The following is a 16,454-nucleotide window of genomic DNA, read 5'->3' on the forward strand; positions in this document are numbered from 1 at the left end:
AATCTATATTTTGCCCCATGGCCTTGGCATTACCGGTCTGCTGGCATCTTGTTGCTCCTTGGGCAGCTGGATCATGTCTACCCCCACTCTGCCTTCCTCCTCTCTGTATCTTTCCTTGGATTTTCTGCCTGGCTATAACCTGTCTTGCCATAGGCCAGAGCAGCTTCTTTATTAACCAATGATAGCAACACATATTCACAGCACACAGAAAGACCATCCATGGCAGATGGTAACTTTATTTTTGTGTTTGTTCTCTTTTTTCATCTAGGCTTCTCTGTCTATTTTCTTATGAAGTCTCTCTCTTTATTCTTTTTTTTTTTTTTTTGAGACAGGGTTTCTCTGTGTAGTTTTGGTGCCTGTCCTGGATCTCGCTCTGTAGACCAGATTGGCCTTGAACTCACAGAGATCCACCTGGCTCTGCCTCCAAGTGCTGGGATTAAAGGCATGCACCACCACCACCCGGCTCTCTCTCTTTATTCTTACAGCTATATATATATTTAAGAGAAACTTTTATGTTGAATATAGGAGTTACATTTTAAGGTCACATTTCAGTAAATGATAAGAAACAGAGTCATCCCAATACTTACAAGTAGTAAATCTCAACTTCTTAATTGGCTGTAAAGTACAACTGCAGCAGCAAATATATCAGTCATTACATTATCTAACATTTTGTGATTAGCAGAAACACCGGGCTTTCTAGAAGTGTTTACAGAAAGAGAGCTGTGTCATAAATGCTTTGGTAGGAACTCAGGTTTGCCTTAATTTTCTTAATATGAACTCACTAGGACATTCTCCAATAGCACAGTGATAATAAAAGCATTTTTAAATCTTGAAATATATTTTCCTATCTTGTATGTAACTTCTGATTACCTAAGAACACCTGTAGCCCTCATTAGGGGCTAGAGTTAAGTTATTTTCTGTAGCCTTGACTAGTCAGAATATATTTTTACAAAGTGAGGTCAAGAATGGGTGAAAGGACTAAATCATTTGCCAGCTAGTAATAATAGGGCTGTGTTTGTATTTACAACCTAGCCAGGCAACTCAGCTGTGTGATCTTGTGATAGCAAGACACCTGTTCTAATCTAAAGCTCTTTTGAAGCTTTGTGTCACCTAATGATGTACAAGAAACCTGTAACTGTAATTCTCAGCATAAAGATTAAAGGAATTTAGCCAGTCTGGACTCAACTGTTTTCCTATGTCAGCCTGAGCTCTGATATAAAACAATCTCAGGGATTTATAATTCCTGACTTGTGTAGTATTTCTTTGAATACATATTTATTCATCAAACCCTATGTAAACTAATACTATTGATATCAATTGAACAATACCGTTTAATGAGGAGTCATCTTTTAGGCAGTCCACAGAATAAATGTCCATAAGATGAGATGTAATCATGATATAGACACATTGCAGTACAGCTCGTGGGGAGATCCCACAGCTGTTTTAACACATGTGAAATTACAGACAGAAGCAAACAATATTCAGAGTCCATGGCCTCATAAGCCTTGCTTGAAATGAGGTTCCTCCATCAGAGAATTATTCATCTGGTGGGTTGACATCTGAATTATTAATTTCTATCTGCTGTATTAGGCCGTGGACCATGGCAAATTTATGTATCCTAAATAGCCAAAATGAATGCATAGTCAAGCTCAAAATATAGCAATGAGTTCTTCTGGAGCCAAGAAATAAGACTTTTGTAAAGAAATAAGTTTTTCTTACTCAGACACTTTTCTTTTTGTTTTGGTTTTTTGAGACAGGGTTTCTCTGTGTAACAGATGTGGCTGTGCTGAAACTCACTCTGTAGACCAAGTTGGCCTTAAACTCACAGATTCATCTCCTGAGTGTTGGGATTAAGGCATGTGCCACTACTGCCCAGTTTAGATAATTTTCTAAAGCAGTGAAAATAGTCAAAATTCTAACAATAATCAAAATAGTTTTATATTTTCCTCTATTTTATTCAACAAATATTTGCTCCTTACTAAATGTCACATAGTGTTGTAGATGTTACATATGTACTACTTTTGTTTTCTGACAGGGTTTTGCTCATAGGAGAAGCTGGCCTAGAAGTTCCCATGTATTCCAGGCTGGCCTTGAACTCAAAATTCACCTAACTCAGCCTCCCTTTACCGAGATTGGAGGCATGTGTCACCTACATGGCTAATTTTAAGGTGCTTTTGATTCATTCATCATGAGATGTCAGGAGAGAAACATAGGCTGTAGACATAAATTTGTAGGTTTAAAAAATTACAGAGGTTGGGAGAGTATTTCAATTGGTAGATGTTTGCCTAGCATGCACAAAACCATGGGCCTGATCCCCAGTACTGCACAAACTGGACATAAACTGACACATACTTGTAATTCCAGTATTCAGAAGGTATAGGCAGGAGGACCAGAAGTCAATGACCATATTCAGCTACATAAGTAGTTCAAGGCCAGCTTGGGACACCTGAAACCCTGCCTCAAATAAAATTGGCCATCTAAATGTAGGTGGCAACTGGACAGGTGAAAATGGGCAAGGTCCTTGAAGGGAAGCAAAATCTCAGATTGGGACTGAGTATTATAGAAAGAATTTAGTGTCCTGGCTTTTCTGTTTATCCAAAAGGCAAGTTTCTTAGAAAACTCAATTTAATAAAAGCTAAGTGGAACTCAGCTTAATCACTTTTATTGGGTAATATTTTCTACAGGTTATAGAGGTACCTATATTAAGAGAGTATAGGGAATATCTATAAGTTCATAGGCATTTTATTTCACTTTTAGTTTCAAACTTAATACTTGGTAAGGGAAGATCTCACCTGGTTTCCTCTTTGATCTATAGATTCTTTGTAGCAGATGAGAAGAGGGCCAATGAGTCCTGAAGCTAGATCTCTTTCAGGGTTAATGAAACTTGAATAATAGCGGGTCAGGCACCGTGGATCCGATTTAGTTGGTCCATCTTCTACAGTAACTGTCCATTTATACTTGAATATCTCTCCTGGATGAATTGGCAAATCCTTCACATGCTTTATACCTACCCACACCCAAAATAGAAATAGATCAATTAGAGTATAGTGAGCTATATATTTAGTAATGTTGAATTAAGTTTGGCCTAAACCTGCTTCTATACGTGTTTCAACTTTGTGTTAAAGGTTTCTGTGCATAGAAACTGCAGCCTAACTTGTTATATAAACAATTTTAACTTGGAAGTATACTCTTGTAACAAGTAGCTGAGTCTTAGCAAATCATAACAGCTGAACCTCCAGCCCATTTAAGGCTGAAGCTGTGAAAACACCATATAAGACAAACGCTAACAGCATTTAATCAGGTTATTTCTATGTCATTTTCTGTTCTCTGTCTGTAAATACAGTCTATGGGTATGTGTGGTGAGGTGGAGCATTCTGAATCATTTGTAGTCCAAAATTAATTCATGAATTATTACTTTTCTCAAGTAAATTCTGTCAAGTTAAATGTATCTAAAGTTCCCCTTTTAACAATAATCATGTTTTTATTTCAAGGGAACTACTAACCCATATGTATTGGTGAAATTTTTCAGTAAACAGAAAGTAAAATGATACCTGCTATAAACTGAAGATTCAAAAAATTATTTTATACAATAAAAATGGGCCCAGGAGATGTTTTTTAAAAAACTTTTTATTGATTCTTTGTGGTTTTTACATCATGCATCTTGATCCCATTCATCTCTCCATCTCTTCGTATCTGCCCTCTGCCCTTGCAAACCCGCCCCCCCAAATAATATAAAATAAAATTTAAGAGAAATGAAAAAAAAAGAAAAACCTCATTGTGGAAGCTGTACTGTGACACAGTGAGTCACACATTATACCCTTTAGTTCATATATCTTTGCTTGCAAGTGTTCATTGCAATGAGTCATTGGTCTGGTTTGAGACCTCTGGTCTCTGCTACACTATCGATACTGGGCCCTCACTGGGACTCCTCTGGGATATCCTGTTGTTGCCTGTGTCATGGAGATCCTGCAGCTTTGGGTCTGCAGGACTGGCCCCTCACATGCTCCAGCAGATCATAAATGGGGTGGATGTTGGGTTGGGCCAACTCATAGCCCTGGTTCTGGACCTGGGTGGTTGCAGGGTTGGTCAGCTCGCCAGCTTTCCCTCAATTCTCACCACTGGGGTGGGCTTTCCAGCACTGTCCTGGCTAGTTCACCATATGCAACATGCAACAAGGGGCAGGACAGGTTCACCTTCAGGGCTGGCTCACACACACCTATACCACCAAGGCCAGCTCTACTGTGTTGCCCAGTTGAGGTGCAGGGCATGCTATCCCAAGTGCTGCAGCTGGTGAGGGGCAGGGCCAGCTCTCCTGCTCTCATGACCTCAGGACCTGCTTTCCCACCTGCCACAGGCAGCAAAGGGTGGGGAGGGTGGGGGTGAGGATGGGAGGGTTTGGGGAGTCAGGCATTTCTCCCTCACCTATGCCATGTTTTCTTAACATGTTAGTTTGAACAAATTTACCTCTTACTACAAATAACAGAAAAATAAGAATATTTGCATATTCTTGCATATAAAAGACTCTATTTTATTTTAATAATAAAATGATTAGGATTATGGACAAGAAAATAACCACAGCATATTACCTAGTTCTATGGTAAATAAATTGATAAAATGACCTTGACTTTGCATTACTAAAATGATACTATTTTTAGGTTTATTATCTTTAGAATCAATGTTTAGAAAAAGCAAAGAAGACCTATGTAAAATTATTGTAAAAATTGTGTGTCAGGCAGGTGGTGGTGGTGGTGGTGGCGGTGGCAGCGGCGGCGGTGGCGGCGGCAGCAGCGCACGCCTTTAATCTCAGCACTCAGGAGGCAGAGGCAGGCAGATCTCTGAGAGTTCGAGGCCAGCCTGGTCTACAGAGTGAGTTCCAGGACAGGCTCCAAAGCTACACAGAGAAACCCTGTCTCAAAAAACAACAACAACAAAACAAAAACAAAAACAAAATCGTGTGTCAACAGCTGGAGTTGTACCTCAAATGTATCTACATCAAGAAAGACCTATAAACTGAGATACTACTTACCTCTTGGCAATCTCCTTGAGTGTAGAGGGCTGACATCAGTGATTCCATGAGGGTAAATGTTATATGGTCGGCTTGCTTGATTCTTAAATATAATCTGAAAGTATAGGTGAGATATGAGATCAACTCCTAAGATGACTAGGATCAACAAGCAAACTGTAGCCTAGCTCCAGAAAATCAAAAGCTTCCTATATCCACATTACAGGAGTCTGAGCCCTTAATAAAACTCAATATATTCATTCTTTTCATGAAAAGGAAGATTAGGTAGCTGCGTAGTTTTGTCATGACCCTTTCAATTTGAATTACTTCAGTAAGTCTTGCCCACATCTCCTACACGAAGTGAAATTTGGGTGTCTGCTAAGGACATTACTTTTCTTCAGCCTTTCTGTATTCTTGGCACGTAATTCCTCAACACTGGAGGAGGAGACAGTGGTTCAGGTTATAAGATTTATCACTTAATAAGCAGGTATAACAAGGAAGACAATAAGTAGCCTCAAGCAAGGGTGACGGGTGACACTGTCTGATTACAAGAGCTTTAAAGAAGAATAAAAAAGAAAAAACTGTAACATGGAAATAGTACTGAAGATGCCTGAAGATTACCTCTAGATCTGAGAGTATGATTTCTATTTTAAAAGTTAATGAAGGAAAAAACAATTAATGAAGAAAGTTTTGGAAGTATATGGATGCATCAGTGAGTAGTTAAAAGAAGTTGAGAGTGTGATTGGTCACATTATATTTTTATTCCATATACTCATTAAATATGAGTATATTTTATTTGTGTAACATTCATAATTTTTAAAAGATTCTGTCCATTGGAGATAAGACCAAATTTTGAAGGATCACAGAAACTCAAACCCTTCTAGACTTTTTTTAAAAAAAGATTTATTTTATTTATGCATAAGAGTGGTTTGCCTGTATGTATATATGTGTACAGCATGTATGCTTGGTACCCATGGAGGTCAGCAGAGGGCTTTGGATTCCCTAGAACTAGAGTTACAGATGGTTGTGAGCTGCCATGTGAGTTCTGAGAGCTGAACCCAGTTCCTCTGCAAGAATAACAAGTGCTCTTAACTACTGAGCATCTCTCCAGCCTTGAAACTTCTCTTTTTCTGAAGCAATCTCTTATTTTCCCTTGACTTACCAACAAAGTGTCTCCAACTTCCCCATAAAGTAAAGGTCCCAAGATTCCTGATTCATGCTGGATAGTTTCACGAGTCTTAAAAGTTTCATCTGTGTATGCTATAAATCTGACTTTTTTGTATTTTCTACCAATCCGATGAGGACCATTGCTCAGATACTGGCTTTTATAATTTCTGTATGAGAGGCAAAAAGGTGAAGTGTAAGGATAAAAAATTTTAGATAGTCAAAAATCCAATTCTAATATGATTTCCTCAAAGCAAAGAGTGAGAGAAGTATAAGTAGTCTTAGGCTTACCTATGCTAACATCTAATGTTCTACAGAATGCACATGTATTAAAGATTTAGTTGCTGTGGGATGTTCTGTATGGCAAATGTGTTGCTAATTAGTCAATAAATAAAACACTGATTGGCCATTGGCTAGGCAGGAAGTGTAGGCGGGACAAGGAGGAGAATAAAGCTGGGAAGTGGAAGGCTGAGTCAGAGAGACACTGCCAGCCGCCACGATGACAAACAGCATGTGAAGATGCCGGTAAGCCACGAGCCATGTGTCAAGGTATAGATTAATGGAAATGGATTAATTTAAGCTGTAAGAAAAGTAGCAAGAAGTCTGCCATGGCCACACAGTTTGTAACCAATACAAGTCTCTGTGTTTACTTGGTCGGATCTGACGGCTGTGGGACTGGCAGGTGAGAGAAATTTGTCCTGACTGTAGGCCAGGCAGGAAAACTCTAGCAACACTTAGTCACCAGGATATGGAACTAGTGAGAGGTGATGGAACCTTTAGGAGTTAGAGCCTAGCGACAAGAACTTAGGTCATTGGGGGTATGCCCTTGAATGGATGATATTGGAACCTCAGGCCCCTTTTATCTATTCTTTGTTTCCTGATAGCTATGTATGGAACAGGCCCCTTGCACTGTGCACTTTATTATGAATTTCTGTGCTGTCACAAGCCCAAAGCAGTAGTCAAGCAACCATGGACTGAAAATTCTATGAGTCAAACCCATGAGTCAAAACAAATCTTTCCTACTTAAAAGTTGTTAATTTCGGTATTTTGCCACAGTGATGGAATGGTGGCTAGCAAAACATCCTTACCATTTGATCCTATGACATAATAACTCTTAAATATGGCTTAAGTATTTGTTGGTTTGAATAAGTAAGAAGAATTTGAGCATAGGGGAGGGTAGTACCAAGAGTCCAAAGGTGTTTACCCATCATTAGAGGTGATAACTGAAGGAGCATAGTCCCAGTCTTCTTCCTCAGCAGAAATATAATGTATCCAAGTTTTAGGGTACTTCTTGGCAACTGAGCGAATTTGGATAAAAGGAGAGTTATCATCATCCAGTATGAACATGTCCATTTCTGAATCAAGATCATCATCATAATCTTCCATTTCCTCATTATTTTTCTTTGGCCATTGGGGTTCCTCAGGGCAGCTATCTACTTTGACATAAGCTTCCATGCCATCTGCAGTCAGACAACACAAACAATGTCAGAAGATTGCTTCTCTCCTTCCTCCCTCTCTCTCTTCCTCTTTCTCTTTTGCCCCTTTGCCATGTGTATCATTTTCCTGTACTGTAACACAGAAAGAAAGCACCTATCAAATGACAATATCTTGATATTGTGCTTCCTGGTCTCTTGAACTGTGTGAGATAATAACTTTGTTTATTATAAATTACCCTATTTCTGATATTCTGTTCTGGCAATATAATAGGCTAAGCCTTAAATGGACATAACTAAGACAGAGTTATTGGGTTGATTCAAGACAAAAAATGAAAAAGAATACACAAGAAGAAAATGGAAGTAAAAGGATTATCTGATATGAATCTGCACAACTACTACCCAAAACATCATGTGACCAGGAATTGATACTGTAGGCACATTTGTTCATAGGATCTTTGCTCCTTTGCAAAACCTCCATCAAAATAGTCCTTGAAAACATCATGTGACACCTCATTTCCCTAGATTTCTCATGGAAACATCTCTTCCCAGAGTACTGAAGCCTAGTTAATGGGGTCAGGCTGAGAAACCAATAACATACTCTCCTTCATTTTTCCTATCTCATTCATTCCTAAACTATGTCTCCTCCTTCTTTCACATATATTTAACTAAAAGCCCACAATACTATTGTACTAACAATAAAGTCCTTATATACTCAAGATAAAAATCTTTACATTAGAAGATTTCAGTTGAAGTCTAACATAATCTTAACTCTATAACAGCATTTCTGCAACACATTGTATTGTACAGTGCCCAGGAAATTTCATTAAGATTAGAATAAAATATTTTATAATATTCATTTTTAAGATCCAAAATAGTAGTACCATGCTTATGGGAAGAGATATGACAAAATAGCAGGAACTGTCCAAGATCTATCAAGAGTATTTGAGCAGTAAGCAAAGTTATTGGTGATATTTCCAAGGAAGCCTGACGGTGGTTCCTCACGAGAAACGTGTGACCTTCGAGGAATATTGAGTGTACTTCAGGGGTGGTGCCCATTCCAATCACATGCCAGTAGACTGATTTCCTATGGCATCCAATTAGACCTGTAAAATGGGAATAAGACAGCGATGGCAAAGAAATAGGGAACTTGAAACTGAAAGTACTTGCTAGAATAAGATAGACAAAATGACCCCACAAATTTTACTGCTACCTTAACTTATAAACAAAGTTGCCATGTAGAATGAGTTAGTTTATTTTCAGGACCAAACATTTGTTCATAACAACAAATGAATGTCAAAGAATAGTTTCCATGAATAAAGGTGGTTGCTGCTAAAAAACAAAACAACAACAACAAAAAAAACAAAGTTGCCAAGGAAGTTAGTTAGGGCACTACCAAACCAACAGCTCTTGCCAAAGCCACAATTGACTATCATACTGCTAAACATGAACATGTTTATTTGATTTACTCTTTAGTTTTGCTTTAGTACATATTCAGTGGTTGCTAGAGCCTTCCATAGCTGATATTTTCTATTATTCCCCAAAGCTGATTCATCATTTGGCTCTAAATTCTAGCTTGAAAATAATCTTTCCCTTAGATCTCTTTTAAAGATACTATCCTACTCTACTGTCCATCTAATTCCTCTTCTTTTATATATGAACAACTTCTTCCAGGAAAAGCTTCAAGCATCTTATCGTTGCACTACAAATTGTCACAATGATCATTTTGTGTGAAGTTCTGTTTTTGTTTATACTAATAGTAATTTTATTTCTGAATACTAATATCTTTTATTTATTAACATTTCTGTTTTTATTGTTTTTAAAAGTCAATTTAAAATGTATTCTCTATTTTGATTTTACTTTATTGGAGATTTTGTCTATCTACTTGCCATTGTTTGTATTTTGACAATCGTATTTCTAATTTTATGAACACCTACTTGTTCAAATTTTTTTCTCCTTTGGGATTATTTTATTATCTTTGCATATTGCTTTCATGTTTCCAGTTTCTCTTAAATATCTGTTCATCCTGAAAGTCCATTCATTTAAGCAAAAGGAAAGGGCCTTAATTTTTGAGTGACATAAAGAGGATTCAGTTACTATATTTAAACAAACAAACAAACAAAAGCAGAGGCTAGAATTTAGTGGGCTTTTTACTTGGATGCAGATCTCTGAGAGGCAGAGAAAAGAGTTATGGTTTTGCTGCCCCAATCCCTAAGCCCTAAGCCCCAGGGCACATTCTATGCTCCTCCCTCTCCCACCTCAGCCACAGCAGCCAGCCAGCAGGTAAGAATCCTGTGGGCAGGCCACTCCACCACCACTGCCACTCACTGGACTCTGTAACCAACAAGACCCACTCTGCTGCAGAAACCCACCAAACCCATCATACTCCTCCTGGCCAACCACCCCCCCACAAAATCAGCAGCCCCTAGAGGCACAAGCACCACCTCCACCATTTGGAAGAAGAGCCCTTAGAGGCACAAGCACCACCTGAACCATTTGGAAGAAGAGTCCTTAGAGGCACAAGCACCACCTGCACCATTGGAAGAAGAGCCCTTAGAGGCACAAGCACCACCTGCATTAAGTGGAAGAGCAGCCTCCCTGTGAACAGCCCTCTCCAGCAACATCAGCAGATCCTACAGGCACAAGCACCACCCACACCAGCTGGAATAACAGGCACAGGCAAAACCTACACCAGTTGGAAGAACAGACTCCATAGGCATAGGCACAACCCACACCAGTTGGAAGAACAGACCCCATAGGCACAAGTAATGCCCTCAGCAACCGGAAGAACTGGTCAATATGCTAGATCTAGGCACCCAATCCCCCACAAACCTCAGCTGAGACAACCCTACTCAACCTGAAAACCAGCCAATCACCAGAACCCTTGGCCATTCAGGCCAAAAGACAATAAAGGAAACAGACAATAAAGGATCCAAAGACCCATCCAACAAAGATACCACAAGAATCAACACCTACTCATATAATTATCCTAAACCCAAATGGCAGTGTAAGAATACATTTAACAACATAAAGAGTATTATGGCACCATTAGGATCTAATGATTCTGCAACAACAAGACCTGAACATCCTAAAGCAGATGAAGCAGAATAAAACAAGCTTAAAAATAACTTTATGAAAATGATAGAGGCTGTTAAAGAGGAAATGAAGAATTCTCTTAAAGAAATCAAGGAAAAGACAAAAAATTTGAAGAAATCAATAAATCCCTTTAAGAAAACCAAGAAAAAAAACAAACAGGTGAAGAAAACAGTTCAAGACTTGAAAATTAAAATAGAGGCAATAAAGAAAATACAAACCAAGGGAATTCTGGAAATGGAAAATCTGGGTAAATGAACAGGAAATATAGATGTGAGCATAACCAACAGAATACAAGAGATGGAAGAGAGACTTTCAGGCACTGAAAACATGATAGAAGAAATAGATTCATTAGTCAAAAAAATGTTAAATCCAACAAATTCTTAACACAAAACACCCAGGAAATCTGGGACACAATGAAAAGACCAAACCTAAGAATAATAGGGATAGAAGAAGGAGAAGAATTACAGCTCAAAGGCACAGGAAATATATTCAACAAAATCATAAAAGAAAACTTTCCCAACCTAAAGAAGGAAATACCTATGAGGATACAAGAGGACTACAGAACACCAAAAGACTGGACCAAAAAAAAAAGTCCCCTTGACACATAATAATCAAACCACTAAACATACAGAATAAATAAAAAATATTAAGAGCTGCAAAAGAAAAAGGTCAAGTAACATATAAAGGCAGACACATCAGAATAACACCTGACTTCTCAATGGAGACTCTGAAAACCAGAAAGTACTGGACAGATATTTTGCAGACATTAAAGAGACCATGGATGCCAACCCAGACTACTATACCCAGCAAAACTTTCAATCACCATAGATGGAGAAAACAAGACATTCCATGACAAAACCAGATTTAAACCACACCTATTCAAAAATCTAGCCCTATAGAAAGTACTGGAAGGAAAACTCCAACCCAAGGAAGTTAGCTGCATCCACTAAAACACAGGCATAGATAATCTCACATCAGCCAATTCCAAGGGAAACACACACTACCAACAACAACAAAATAAAAAATAACAGGAATTAACAATCACTGGTCATTAAAATCCCTTAATATCAATGCACTCCATTCGCCTATAAAAAGACATAGGCTAACAGAATGGATAAGAAAACAGGATCGGGGTTGGGGATTCAGCTCAGTGGTAGAGCGCCTGCCTAGCAAGCGCAAGTCCCTGGGTTCGGTCCTCAGCTCCAGAAAAAGAGAAAAAAAAGAAAACAGGATCCATCCTTCTGCATACAAGAAACAGACTTCAATTTCAAAGACAGATATTACTATGGTGATATTTTATTTGTATTAAAATATTATTTGTATGTTAATAAATAAAGTTGCCCGGGGGTCAGAGCTATTAGCAAGCCATAGGAAAGCAGGGCAGTGGTAGCGTACACTTGTAATTCCAGCACTTGGTAGGCAGAGCTGGGTAAGTCTCTGTGTGTTCAGGGATACAGCCATTATTGGATACACATGCTTTTAATCTTAATACCAATCATGGAAAACCTGGAGGCCTATACAGACAGGCTGTGAGGAGGCGGTCATGTGGTTGGGTTTACAACCAATGAGAAGGCAGGACAGGAACTCTATATAAAGACTTTAACACAGGGGTAGCTCTGGTTTGGAGAGGTAGGACCACCGCAGGAGGAAGGGTAAGGTTTTAGCTCTTAGCTCTGACCTCTTGGCTTTCTTCTTTGCATTGGTTCTGTGTTTATTATTTAATAAGAAGGTTGGATACATCTACATTTGGCGCCCAACGTGACAAGAATTCATTAAAAACCGCTTGGCTTGGCTTGGCGGCAGGTCCGGTTTCCAGCCTGGGCGGCCCGGCTGCCTAGCTTGGGCCCAGGCCTGACTGACCCGCAGCTGGAGCTACTTGCAACTGCTACAAACAACTCAGACCTGCCCTGCTGAACAGGGCTCCTGCCTGTAAAGCCAAGGCTTGACTCGGCTCAAGTGGCTACACTTTCTCTCTCTCTCTCTCTCTCTCTCTCTCTCTCTCTCTCTCTCTCTCTCTCTCGCTGGATTCACACCTCGAACACCAGGTGGCTGTGAAATTCCCTGGGATTCTACTGTTCTACCCAGACTTGGTAAGTCAATTAACATATCTATTTAAAAGAGAATTTTTTTCTACATTAAAAAAAAATGGGCTTTATGTGTACATTGGAAGAAAATTGGGCTTTGTTTGAAATTTTAGGCACTCTGACAATGGAACAACTATATGAAAAGATTAATATTGATCGAATTATTCAGTTTATTACTTTTCTTATCCTCATTTTACTATTTAAAAAGATCGTCAACTTAAGTGCCAGGATAACAGTCTTAGAAAAACTTGTTAAACCGGTAAAAATGAATTATAGAGAAATTCAAATTCAGACAGAAGAAATAAATAGTGAAGTTGTTTCAAAATTGGATCGTAAGGTTACAGAAAGAAAGCCAGTTTTCACACAATCACCCTTAATTTATCCAGTAGCCGTACAGCAGCTACCTGATGAAGAGAATGAACAAAATACTTGGGTTCCAGTTGAAATGTTAGACTTACGAAGATTTAAGGAGGCAATAGCATCTTATGGCATGCACTCCCCATATGTAAAGCAAATGTTAAACACCTGGTCAACTTGTAATAGGATTCTACCAAAGGACTGGCGGGAATTGGCACAGGCTGTTCTTGAACCCGGACAAAATCTCCAGTGGAAAATGTGGTTCAGTAATGAGGCTAAAAATATAGAAAGACAGTGGAGGGATAGGGAATACAAGTCTGCCAGGATCAGCTTATTGGCGAAGGCCAATATGCTTCAGTACAAACACAATGTTCATATGATGTCCAAACCCTACTTCTATGTAAAACGGCAGCTTTGAATGCATGGGACAGAGTTGAAGAACCAGGAAAAAAAACTGAGTCGTTTACAAAGGTTATACAGGGCCCCAAAGAATCTTTCACAGATTTCTTACAAAGATTGACTTCAGCAGTACAAAAAATGGTCCCGAATTCAGAGGCTAGTCAGATAATAATTGAATCTTTAGCCTTTGAGAATGCAAATGCAGCGTGCAAAAGAATAATTAGGCCGTTAAAGGCAAGATCTGCACCTTTGGAAGATTGGATTAGAGATACAGTTAATGTAGAGGCTTATGACCATGATGATATGTGGGTAGGAAAAGCAATTTCAAAAGGTTTGAGCAATGTTAGATGTTTTGGATGTGGAAAGCAAGGACATTTGAAAAGGGATTGTAAACAGGTCATTCCTAGAAATAATGTTTCTTCAAGGAACACTGGCAACAGAATGCCCCTTCCTTCTGGAGTATGCAGAAGGTGTGGTAAGGGAAAACACTGGACCAACGAATGTAGATCAACAAGGGACAGACAGGGTAACCCTCTGCCTCGAGCTTCGGGAAACTCCCAGAGGGGCCTCAGGCAGGCCCCCACAGTAAATCCAGTTCAAACCTTTCCTGCAGTTGTAGAGGAAACCCCTACTCAAAGCAACTAAATAACTAAATGTCTATTGGAATAAATCATGTTAGTCGAGATGATGAAACAGAGAAAATAGGAAATACAGGAAAAAACAAAGAAAATTTTTTGGCAAACTTCTATTAATGAACAAAGACCAAAACTAACAATAAAAATAAATGGTGTTTTGTTGTCTGGTCTGGTAGACACAGGTGCTGACATTACCATAATTGCACCAGAATTTTGGCATCCAACTTGGCCTCTTCAGGAGGTAAACATTCAACTCTTAGGAATTGGGACATTATCTAGAGTGAAACAAAGTGTAAGATGGCTTGAATGTATAGGTCCAGAAGGACAGAAAGGAAAATTAAAACCATATATGGCTAACATAGCTATGAACCTGTGGGGACGAGACTTGTTACAACAATGGAATACTCAGATTAATATCCCTCCAATCTCAGAAACAAATCATAAATTAGTACATGTTTCTGAGAGAAATATTAAAAGATATTATTCTAATGAGTGCTCACCAGCCATCCATGTCATACAAGAACAGGGCACAACAACTGATAATCTTCCAAAAACATTAACAGCTCTACCTTTAAAATGGTCAACAGACAAGCCTGTATGGGTTCAGCAATGGCCTTTAACAACAGAGAAACTCCAGGCTTTACAAGAGCTGGTGGAAGAACAGTTAAATTCTCATCATATTGAAGAATCAACCAGCCCTTGGAATTCTCCTGTATTTGTTATAAAAAAAAAATCTGGTAAATGGAGAATGGTAACAGATCTTAGAGCAATTAACAAATTCAGCCAATGGGCTCTTTACAATCTGGAATTCCTTTACCTACTCTGTTACCAAAAGGCTGGCCTCTCATAGTTATTGATTTAAAAGACTGTTTCTTTTCAATACCCTTACAAGAAAAAGACAGAGAAAGATTTGCTTTCACAGTGCCTACTTATAATAATTCTCAACCGGTTAAAAGATTTCAATGGAGGGTTCTCCCACAGGGAATGTTGAATAGCCCAACTTTGTGCCAATATTTTGTAAAACAGCCATTAGAAGTGGTACGTAAAAAATTTCCTAAATCTATAATTTATCATTATATGGATGACATTTTATTAGCTGATTCAAATGCAGATACTTTAGAAAGAATGTTTGAAAAAGTAAAGAAAATTTTGCCTTGCTGGGGATTACAAATTGCTTTAGAAAAGGTACAAAGAGGAGATTCTATTAATTATTTAGGATATAAAATAGAACTTCAAAAAATTAGACCTCAAAAAGTGCAAATTAGGAGAGATCGACTACAGACTCTTAATGACTTTCAAAGATTATTTGGAGACATTTCTCATCTAAGAACTATTGTTGGGGTAAAAAATGATGAACTGAATAATTTGTTTAAAACCTTAGAAGGTGATAAGGACTTAAATAGTCCAAGAGAATTATCACCTGAAGCTGAGAAAGAATTGGCCTTGGTAGAAAAGAAAGTACATGAAGGGCACGTAGATCGTATTAATCCAAAGCTGGATTGCATTTTGGTTATTTTACCTTCTAGGCATTCCCCAACAGGAATATTAATGCAAAGGGAAGATATTATATTGGAATGGATATTTTTACCAAATAAACCAAATAAAAAATTAAAAACTTATGTGGAAAAAATCTCTGACTTGATTTGGAAAGGAAAATTGAGACTTCGTCAATTAGCAGGAATAGACCCAGCAGAAATTGTCGTACCTTTAACTAAGGAGGACATTGAAAAATTATGGATAGAAAATGAAGCTTGGCAAAAAGCTTGTAGTAATTTTTTGGGAGAAATTAACAGCAAATATCCCAAAAGCGATAGAATTGATCTTATAAAGAGAGCTGATTGGATCTTGCCTCGAATTGTGAGGAAAAAACCCATATCTGGAGTTCGTACATTTTATACAGATGCCAACAAACAAGGAAAGGCAGGTTACAAATCAGAAAATTTAAGTAAAGTGGTTCAAAGTCCTTATAATTCAGTTCAAAAATCAGAATTGTATGCTATTCTGTTGGTATTAATGGATTTTTCAGAACCTCTCAATGTAGTAACTGACTCTCAGTATGCTGAAAGAGTAGTATTACATATTGAGACTGCAGAATTTATCCACGATGCTTCAGAATTAACTTCATTATTTATTCAATTACAAGATACAATCAGAAAAAGGAGTCATCCTTTATATACAACTCACATCCGATCCCATACTGGTCTGCCAGGCCCTCTAGCACAAGGCAATGATGAGATTGATAAATTATTGATAGGAAATGTGCTGGAGGCCTCAGAATTTCATA

General features: G+C 38.3%; 1 protein-coding gene across 3 annotated transcripts in view; it reads right to left on the reverse strand.

Annotated features, from left to right (window-relative positions):
- F8 (coagulation factor VIII) overlaps positions 1 to 16,454 on the reverse strand; it is a 201,637-nt gene that overhangs the window by 132,467 nt on the left and 52,716 nt on the right. For all 3 annotated transcript variants that reach the window (XM_052742782.1, XM_052742780.1, XM_052742786.1), the window contains 5 exons: positions 8,484 to 8,705; positions 7,371 to 7,626; positions 6,165 to 6,336; positions 5,027 to 5,120; positions 2,793 to 3,007 (listed from right to left, as the gene is read on the reverse strand). In XM_052742782.1, the coding sequence (XP_052598742.1) occupies positions 2,793 to 3,007; positions 5,027 to 5,120; positions 6,165 to 6,336; positions 7,371 to 7,626; positions 8,484 to 8,705 (959 nt within the window). The remainder of the gene's footprint in view (positions 1 to 2,792; positions 3,008 to 5,026; positions 5,121 to 6,164; positions 6,337 to 7,370; positions 7,627 to 8,483; positions 8,706 to 16,454) is intronic.

Source organism: Peromyscus californicus, unplaced genomic scaffold (assembly GCF_007827085.1).
Source record: "Peromyscus californicus insignis strain IS unplaced genomic scaffold, ASM782708v3 Scaffold_10__1_contigs__length_136768540, whole genome shotgun sequence".
In the NCBI taxonomy this organism is placed as follows: domain Eukaryota; kingdom Metazoa; phylum Chordata; class Mammalia; order Rodentia; family Cricetidae; genus Peromyscus; species Peromyscus californicus.